This window comes from Solanum tuberosum, unplaced genomic scaffold (assembly GCF_000226075.1).
Source record: "Solanum tuberosum cultivar DM 1-3 516 R44 unplaced genomic scaffold, SolTub_3.0 scf00019, whole genome shotgun sequence".
NCBI classification, from domain to species: domain Eukaryota; kingdom Viridiplantae; phylum Streptophyta; class Magnoliopsida; order Solanales; family Solanaceae; genus Solanum; species Solanum tuberosum.
The window spans coordinates 352222-362811 of record NW_006238945.1 but is presented as its reverse complement, the minus strand read 5'-3'; the positions used below and the strand labels follow the sequence as shown (position 1 = coordinate 362811).

General features: G+C 29.5%; 1 protein-coding gene and 1 long non-coding RNA gene across 2 annotated transcripts in view; one reads left to right on the top strand and one right to left on the bottom strand.

The window, feature by feature from the left end:
• Positions 1-2850: 2850 nt before the first annotated feature.
• LOC107058495 (uncharacterized) lies at positions 2851-5314 on the bottom strand. Its single transcript, XR_001472093.1, has 3 exons — positions 5120-5314; positions 4190-4370; positions 2851-2985 (listed from the first exon to the last, which is right to left on the bottom strand). It is a non-coding gene; the product is annotated as an uncharacterized lncRNA (long non-coding RNA).
• Positions 5315-8750: 3436 nt separating this feature from the next.
• Positions 8751-10590, top strand: part of LOC102601881 (post-GPI attachment to proteins factor 3-like) — a 7606-nt gene continuing 5766 nt past the window's right edge. Inside the window, exon 1 of the mRNA XM_006340463.2 lies at positions 8751-9094. Coding sequence (XP_006340525.1) covers positions 9000-9094 — 95 coding nt within the window. The 5' untranslated portion in view covers positions 8751-8999. The remainder of the gene's footprint in view (positions 9095-10590) is intronic.

The window sequence follows — 10590 nt, the reverse complement described above, 5'->3', positions numbered from 1 at the left end:
TCGTGTCAAGATAGAAACTATGATTTGCATATCAGACTGGATTCAAGATCAAACTCACTGTACAACCACAATTTTCTTCAAGATCTAAAGGAAACCCTTGAAACCCAAGGGAATTGGAAGTAGGCACCACATCAGTGTTCTGAACCAACATAAAACATCCTGTGTCAATTTACTTTATGTATTTACTCTTATTTTATACTGTGATACTAACCTGTAGGTGAGTCGACTAAAGAAATTTTTAATTCACCCCCACCCCCTTAACTTTCATGGGTCAGGTCTTGGGTCAGATTTCAGGGTCGGATTTTGGAACGGTCGTCGAAGTCGTGTCCTAGTTTGGGTGTTAGGGTCGGGTCCTTAATCGATTATCGAGGTTGCTTTTCGGGTCAGAAATTATTTTTCTAAAGAGTATTTTGTTGTCTCAAGACAAAAATAAAAGATATTTTCTAGAAATGTTTTTCATTCACTAACCAAATATTAAAAAATATTTTTTCTTCACCAACCAAACATGAGAAATCAAGTTAGAAATCCACTTGTTTTCCAAGAAACATTTTTTTGAAAAACATTTTCATTTGTACCAAACACATCCTTGGAGAACTTCTTTTTCTGCTTCTGTCGTCTTATTGACAAGGCTGCCACTAAGGTCAATTGGATTGATAGTTATACAGAAGTAAGTGACATATTTGTAGTTTTGTATTATTTCAATAATTGGGACTTGGGAGAATGAAGGAAGACTCCAAAAAAAGTTATTTGCACTCAACTTAGATGAGGGTAGCTTCATTATTAACTTGAATCAGAATTGAATTCAAGGATACAATCAAATTCTGAAGTGATATAATAATCTTGATATACTATTGCTGATCCAACTCAAAAATATATAATTCAACTCTAAGTTAAGCAAACGAGATCAAATTTTAAGTAGCGTATTTTGTGTTCTCACAATGATTAACAATTACAAATATGTATCTAGTTCAAATAATCTTATGGTTAAACCTATGCTGTAATTTTTCATCAAGTGTCCCCTAATCCCCCAGTAATCCTTAAGAAGGTTGGAATTAATTTCTTTGTCACTTTACTAAACTTTAATTTGATTATAAAAACATTACTTGTCGTTCTAATTTGGAGTTAGAAGCTTAAATGGTCATTTAACTTTAAGTAATTGGTCATCGTGCTCAATTTTGTTGTTTTTCAAAAGTCACTCAACTTTGTCACTTAAAACCCGTTTGGATTGATTTAAAAAAAAGTAGCCTTTGAGTCAAAAATAAAAGTCAAACTTAAATGACTTTTAAATAAAAAAATAACTTAAATGATTTTTTAAGTAAAAAAATAAAAAGTAGAGGAGACCTACTTTTGGTTTTTAATTTATTTTAAGTCATTTTAAATTTATTTTAAGTTATTTTTAATATTGTCAAACACTTCCTAACTTATTTGAAGTCATTTTTTTGACTTATTTTAAATTATTTTTATATTTGTCAAACCCTTTCAGAAGTCAAAAACTGATTTAAAAGTAAATTTGACCAACTTTTATGTCAATCTAAACACTCTCTTAGTTAGCTTTCATGGTCATTATTTCCAGAAATATAACTTTCGATACCTATTTAATGATGTTCATGAAACTGTAAGTTTTTAGAAAAAAAATAAATTTAAAATTAAAATCAATATTTAATTATTGGATTCTCAGTCAATTTTTTTAATTATATTTTTGTTCTTTAATTTTTTTTTCTTCTTGTTCATTAATCGAATTTAATAAGATATTGTCTTGGGTGTGAGTATTTTGGATATGTTGCGGGATATACTCAAACAGTCACATTCATCAATAAGGTGTTATTAATGTATCTTTTAGATTTTTCTTGAGTAATGTGATTAATGAAGAAAAATTAGCATTTTAAAATAATAATAATAATAATAATAATAATAATAATAATAATAATAATAATAATAATAATAATAATAATAATAATAATAATGAGATATCCATTTTTTAAATTTAAAAAAACTACCTTTTTCAAAATTTGCGGAATTAATTTTTAAAAAATTTCAAAAATTGTGAAACCTTAAAACTTCTATAGTATCAAAATGATGATATCAATCAATTATATAAAATACGAATTTGACTATGTAAGTATCCTGATAACATATTTAAAATAGTCATATTCAAAACAACAGCTTATTAATTCAATTAATGAAGAATAATGAGAGAGAGAAAATAAAAATAACGCTAAGATAAAATGCTTTATTGAATTATAGAAAACACGAATTTAACTAATTTAGTGTATCCCGTAACATATCTAAACCGTTCATACTCACAACACCACCCTACTAAATTCGATTAACGAAGAATAACAAGAAAAATAAAAACAAATTAAAGAGCAAGAAAATAATATGTAAAAAATTGACTTAGAACACAATAATTAAATATTTGTTTTAATTTTTTAAAGTGTTTTTTTCTAAAAGTTTACAAGCTTTCCCGTCATTAAATAGATACCAAAAATTACATTTTTGGGAATAATTACCATAAATGTTAACTAACTATCCAAAATTGAGTGACCATCCAAGCTTCTAACTCTTCCATTTTACTTCCTCCGTTCTTTTTACTTGTTACTGTATGACTTGGCACATCCATTAAGAAAATAATTATTGATATATGTATTTTACCAAACTTTCCCTATTGAATGGTACCTGTTTAGTATTAGGTCTTAGAAAATGATTTGGAGAATAAATATTTAAAGCTAAGGGTAAAACATGAGAAAAATTAATTATTTTTTCTTGAAATATCAAAAGTAACAAGTAAAAATGAAAAATTTATCTTAGGAATAAATGACAAATAAAAATAAACGGAGGAAGTAACTCACATCAATTAAAATTTTCCTTGTCCTCAAGGAAGAAAATTTCGAAAATAAACCAATAGTGTTGATAATCTTCCCAAGTAGCCTGGTGTGCAGGTAACTTATCCCATTGAATTGATTCTTGGCCCACAACCTTGTCTCCCTTTTGTACCATGCACCGATGCAAGATATTTTGAGGTTAAGGACAATATAATAATTAATTAGGACTTGAAAGCTCAATTACATGTACATCAGAAATAGTGTCAAGCAAGCTATGACAAAACAACTTCAAAAAATGATGACCATACATAGAAATTTTATCTATATATATAAGGTTGTATCTTTAGATGGACTTGATTTCCCCTCCTAAAATTGTCTTATCTGATTTTTGTTTGTTATGGTTGAAAATTATTTTCAGTTATTGGAGTAATTTTCATTTTAGTAAAATAAGGTGTAGGTTTATAATGATTTGAATTTTAAATTTGTTGAAATATTATAGATTTTTAATCTTTTATAATTTTCAATTGACACTAAAAAAAAAAAAAAAAAGAACCTTTTTGTGGCGACAAAAATCGCCACGGAAAGTCAAAATATCGCCACGAATAACCTGTTGTGGCGACCACGGATTGTTGGCTATATACTACGTGGCTGATACTTTTCCGTGGCACTAACACAAGTCGCCACCAAAGGTTTAGTTTTTGTGGCGAGTAATTCCACCACAAAAATGTATTAAAGTGCCACGAAAATCACCTAACAAAAACGTAAAATATTGGGAAAAAGTGAATAATTATTTAGTTTTTTAATTCAATTATTTAATGACAATTACAATACTCAACTTCTTTTCGATATTACTTCATCCCATTGTTTTTTATTTTATTTTAGTTTTGCTCTCTCGGTGACTCAAACTCACAACCTTAAGGAGCTTACCATCCGAGCAACTCTCTCTTGTCTGCCAATATTTATTTTATTTTTAACTTCATTCACTTTTTTCAAATTTAACTTCTACGAAAATAATATAGTATATCATCATCTATACATATACACAAACAAACATACGAAAATTACCACCCATATTTCATTCAAATTTAGACTAGATTTGATGTCTGCCAATAACTAGCAAGAGTTTTCATGATAAATTTTTCTCAATATAAACATGAAAAAACTAAAAAAACAACAATAATATTGATAGTAAAAAGAGTAAGGATAACAAAAGCAAAAGAAACAACTGTAGAAATTAATGGAAGATAATGATAATAATGAAATAATTAATACTAAGAAGGAGAAGAGGGAGCAGATAAGGTCCACCAAACTAGAAACATGATTTCCCACAAAGAAGGGAAATCATTCGACTATGTATACCTACTAACCTTCTATTCAGGGGTGGAGCTATTCTTGCACGCTCAAAAGGTTTCAAGAGACACGTTTTTGTAGGAAAATTATATTGTACAAGTATTGACCTCCTCTTGACATAAGTAATTATGCCTTCATATTTGATGTTTGCATCATATATATATATCACTCCTTTAATATCGTAATCAACGTATTTATCTGTTTCAGACCAAAACTTATTAGTAGTGATTCTCGTAAAACAGATTTACCAGAATTAACTCAAATATGGTGTTGACACCATCATTATGTACCAAAACAGAATCAACATGTACACCATCAACATCTAAAAAAAAAAACTCATGAATGATACCAAAAATTAACATAATTACACCAAAATAGAAAAAATATGTGCACCATCATCATGTACAAAAAGAAAAAAAAAACTATGAACGAAACCAAAAAAATCAGAATTACACCAAACACCAACTATGAACGATAAATTTCACCAAATCACATACCAAAACACAGAATCACAAAAAATCAAGTTTGAATGACACCAAAAATACCAGAATCACACCAAACTAATAAAAACGATCTATTTCACTAAATCAATTACCAAAACACATAAGCAGTAAATATGATTTATATTCTAAACCCCAAAACCATACAAAACAAACAAAATGAGTTAAAAAAGATTCTGAAAACACGGAATTAGTGAGAATTAAAAAATAAAACAAAACAGAAACTCGAAATTGGTGAATAACAACAACAAACCATTTTTCAACATTAATTATACTACTCGTTATTGATATAATTTAATTTTATAAAATTGGTTTTTAACGTTGTTTTTTCGATTGTAACACAAAAAAAAGCCCATATCAAACATGGTATACTACAACATAATCATCATGATTATTAGATAAATCACGTAAAAAAACACAAATTAAATATTGAATTATCAATAATACCTGATGCGTCTCAACGTTCTTTATGTTGAATTAGGATTGAATAACTGTTGGTATCCATGATTGATCTGTCGACCAGAATGAGTAGAAAGAGAGGTTTTTTATTTTTGTCAAGAATCCTTTTATTGATAGGAGAGAATATATATAACCAATTTGAGAAAATCATGGAAGGTCAAAAAATTGAGAAAAATAAAAGGAAAAAGCAGAAATCGTGGAGGAGTAATTGAACGTTTTTTTTTATATTATATATTTTTTAATATTGAAACATAACTTTGAAAAAAAAAACTATTGTTATGTAGGCGGAAAAAAAAACTATTGCTATATAGTGGTAATTAAGGTAATTAATTTGTATATTTAAATTAATTTTTCCCATATATAAAATGTTTTTTGAGCGCAACCATATTTTTTCCTTTTTAATATTTACTTTGTTGGCTTTCTTGTATATTTAATTCCTCATATTTTGACACTCCTTGATGGGAATTTTGTTTCTGCCACTGCTTATGTCCTAATCCCTACCATTATGCTCTCCTTAGTAGGGGGAAATGGAAGAAGTAGTCCCTTTTCCCTGAAACTCACTGGCTTGATTCTCAGGCTTTAGCCAAAGACACATATGTACTCGGTGAGCTAGATATGTGTCATGTATCCTATCTAATCACATTTCCCTAATTTTTCCTTGGTCTACCTCTACCTCTAGTGAGACCTAATATTTCCAAACCCTCGCATCCAGGGGCGGACCCACGTTGTATCCAGGGGGTTCACCCGAACCCTCTCGGCAAAAAATTACACGGTATATATAAGGTAGTTTTTTTGTATTTCTGTAGATATATATATTTTGAACCCCCTCAATAACAAAGAGGAGCTGATGGTGCATTGGCAAGTACCCCCAAAATTATGTTGTATGTCACCGGTTCGAATCCCACTAAAAGCGTTTTAGTTATTTTTTATTCAGTTTAAGTTTTTTTTAGTTTATTTTTAAAATTTTCAGTTCTGTTTTTCAAGTGTTTTTAGTTTTTTTTTTACTTTAAAAAATGTGCTAAAAGTTTGGTTTTAAACCCGTAGGAATTCAAGGTTTTCATTTCGAAAGACTTATTTCACGTTTATACTTTTATTTTTCAAACCCCCTGAACGAAAATCCTGGGTCCGCCACTGCTCGCATCTCATTACTGGAGCATCTGTACTACTCTTCTTCACATGATGCCCGAACCAATATCAACCTCATTTTTCGCTTGTTCATCATCGAGGTCACTCTCACCTTGTCCCATATATATATATATATATATTCGTTCTTAATTTCTTATCTCCTGATATGGCTACACAATCCTCTAAGTATTCTCGAATTTTTTATTGGACAACACACTGCCTCATACAATATAGGTGGTCTAACAATCATTCCATATGACTTATCTTTAAATCTCAGTGGCATATTCTTATCACATAAGACACTGGATGCAAGTCTCCATTTCATCTACTATGCTCCAATACGATGTGTGACATCATCATCAAGCTCCTCAATTTCTTGCATTATTGACTTAAGATACTTGAAAATTCCTCTCATTGGGACGACTTGTATACCAATCTTCACTTCCACACCTGTCTCATGCAATCCATCATGGAACCTCTACTCGGTGTACTCTATTTTAATACTATTCAACTTGAAGCCTTTAGATTCTAAGGTATATCTCCAAACCTCTAGACTATCGTTAACTTATTGTGTCTCTCATCAACCAATATTATGTCATCTGCAAATAACATATAGTACCGTAGTATATATACCTCTCCTTAAATATCTCATGCCAATTTATCCATTACCAGAACAAATAAAAATGAACTACAAGTTGATCCCTAATGCAACCTCATCTCAATTGGGAAGTCTTTCGAGTCTCCTCTGAACGTTCAGGATTTGATCTTGATTCCATCGTACATGTTCTTAATCGCTCTAATGTATATGTCACATGTCCCTCTATATTCCAAGTAACTCCACAAATCTCCCTTAGGATTTTATCTTCTTTATATATATATATATATATATGTGTGTGTGTTAAAAGTGATAAATAAAAATGATAATTTTTTTTAAAATAGTAGACAAATAAAAGTGAACGAAGGGAATAGTATCTAACCTAAGAGTACAAGTCTGTTATGATCGAATTGATAATATTAGAACCTAATACTTAAAATTTATCCCGAAATTAACTCCACTTATCTATCACACCAAACTACCTCTAAATGTATGTTATACTATGTTAAAATTTCATCTTGTTAATGTTATTTTTGACCCTACCATGTCTTTTTTTTTCAAATGATACTGAAACAATTTTAGGTTGAGTGGCCCACACAATTAAATTAGAATATCAAATTGCATTACACAACAACTTCATTAAATGCTTTACATCATATATGTATTTAAAACACTTGTTTTGTCTTTGTCAACGATTATGAGACTTTGTAACAATAATGGGTCATCTCAACGGTAAATTGAACTACAAAATGAATGAGTAAATCGTGCCACAAGCTACATTACTAAAATTATCTCTATAATTTCTCGCATCAAAGATTAAATTCAGGGTCATTTGGATTTAATTAATTCCTGATAAGTTTTGATTCTTTTTATGTTGTGTATAACTTAGATTTATATAAATAGGCAAAACATAAAAAATTTCCTTTTTGTATAACTTTGATTCTTTTCCCCTAAAAATGGAAAAAAGTTTTCAAATGTCCTATTATTAATGGTTCAAAAATGTCCTCATTTCATTTATTGAATCAAATTTATCTTCCTTCCACTTATTGGGTCAAAAATGTTGTTATCGTATTAGAAATTGTTCAAAAATGTTCCCCTTCCATCTATTACATCAAAAATGTCCTTAACCTATTACAAATTGAGTGAAAATCATTTTCACCCCAACTTTTGCTTTAAAAAATAATTTTTTCCCTCAACTTTGAACAATAATCAAATTCTCTCATTTATCCTATACATTATCCATTTTACCTTTGTTATATGACATATATGTAATAACCTCTTTATATTATATATAATTTATTTTCAAGCTAAGTATTTATAAATTTTTCTAATAAGTTCATTAACATTATAAGTAAAATAATATTTTTATGCATTTATCACAAAATTTAATATTATTTTAATTTTATGGTTGTTATTCCACCAATATAATATGCAATAAGTGTACGTGTATATGTATGTATGCGGATATTTGTGTCTTCCTCCACTCCTTTTACTCCATGCTTTTCATATTATTTGGTCCTTCTTGATATGACACCCCTTAAAAAAAAATTAATTAGAGGTGCATTTTACTAAATTAATATTATTAATATTACTTTTAAATTTGATTACTATTATTTTATGTAGTTATTTAATATTAAGGATATAAATTAAAAAATCGTTTTATTACAAAAAATCATAAATTGCACAAATAAATTAAAATAATTATTTTTAAAATAATGGTTAAGTAATTTAAACGGCAGCGTATTGTCTATTGTCTATATAAATAAACAAGTTTTGATTGACATATAAATAAATTATAGTTTAAAATAAATACTCCTATCTCGAAATATATTTGTTGCTATTTTCCCAAAAAGTATATTTGTATTTTTCCGAAAATCTTTAGGAAGGAAGACCACGTAAGATAGATAATCCACGTGGCTTGTGGTGAAACGGTAGAGAGAGTGCTAATCACGAGATTCTGGTCTCCGCTCAACTCTGGCAGTCACAAATCTCCTCTTTTTTTCTTTCTCTTAGTTGTGTTCACGTCGTTCATCCATTTCTCCTCTCTTCTTCAAATTGCTATAAATTCTACTCACTATGCGACCTGTTACTTTCATCCTTTGATTCCTTTACCAACTCTTCCTTTTGACTTTCCACTTGCCGATTTCCATGGAAATATGTCGTCTGCTTCTCTTTTTTGCTGCGATTTCTCCCATTTTCCGGCTTATCCATGCTACCTCCGGCGAAGATGATCCCATTTACCAGTAAGTTCACCTTCTATTCTTCTTTTTATGCTCCTTTCAACTGTTCTACTATTCTAACTTATTGTTGTTTCGATTAACTGGTGATTAGATTCCAAAATACTACTATTATGTTTGATTTTTGTCTCGTAGATTATATAATTCATAACTTTAGGGATTTAGCAATTCGCACAGCTTGATTATATATACCATGAATTTACTAAACAATTAAATTGGAAGGAGAGTGCTTCTATGTGTGGAGGAAATTTTTTTACCTAGGAAAATCGTTTTTCGGAGTAATGTCGGATATAAAGTAGGTGACATATGGTAGATTTTTGAGGTGGAGGAGAGTAGGAGTTTAGCGTTTTCCGGTTATTTTTGAATATTGAATAATAATGTTATAGTTTAAGTTGACATAAGTGATATAGAGTATGTTTTCATGTTTTGGGAAAATTGTGAAGAAAAATAACCTTTACTCATCAGTGACAGATAGGCATTTACTTTCTGTTGGTAGAAAATATTTCCGGTCATACCAAACACTGTTGAAGACCTTTTCTGGCGATTAAAGCTTTTTTTCGTTATTTCTGACATATATTGATACTTTACTTTCTAAAATTGATAGCTGAGTCATTTGAATTTAGAGGTGAGGGTGTTGTATCACTTCATTAGTGTGTGTCTGCTCATACATATGGGAGATGGAGAGTTATTTTTTTTGCCTATCTATTGTTGAAATATACATTTCAAGGAGAAATTTCAATAGTCAATGAGCTTTTATCTTGTGGTAAAAATATGTGTTTCTTGTGTTGTTGAATTTTCGTCCTTGCTTTTCCAAAGAAATGGACTTGGATTTCTAGAGTAACATGTGGAATCAATTGATCTTTTCTTGTTGAAAATTAAAACCTGTATATTGTGCCTTACACTCCTTTGGATCATTAGTGATTTAATCATGGATTAAAATGCTCTGTGGTCAAGGAACTTGTTACTGTAGGGAACTTTTTCTTTTCAAGTAAGTATCATTTAGACATGACTTCAACCACATAGATATTGACGTTAGTCATACAACTAAGTGATGTCGTATGCTGGTGGCATTTCGAATAAAAAAGGGTTTAAATTTGGTTTGGCTTGTTTTGTTTTAATGTTTCTACGGAATATTTGGTCTTTATCCATTTTGAGGTTTTCAGAGTATGAAACAGCATTTTCGAAAAAACAAAAGCAATGAAAGCAGTTGTTTATAGGCCTTAGAATGCAAACTAATATAGGATTTAGAATGTGTATATATTAGACATGTTTTGATCACGTTCTTCTTAATATGTACCAGATTATTGATACCTCAATATTTTATCTCTTGAGTTAATTGATACTAGTGAACTACTTTTTTACATCATAAGATTATTAATTAGGAGAGGCACCGTCATGTCCTCCAAAACCGTGGTTAGTTGTGGAATGTTACTCGTAATATTTTTCTTTAGTAAATTATAGTTATGTAACAAAATACCTAATTTATTGCCCTCCCTCCCCCC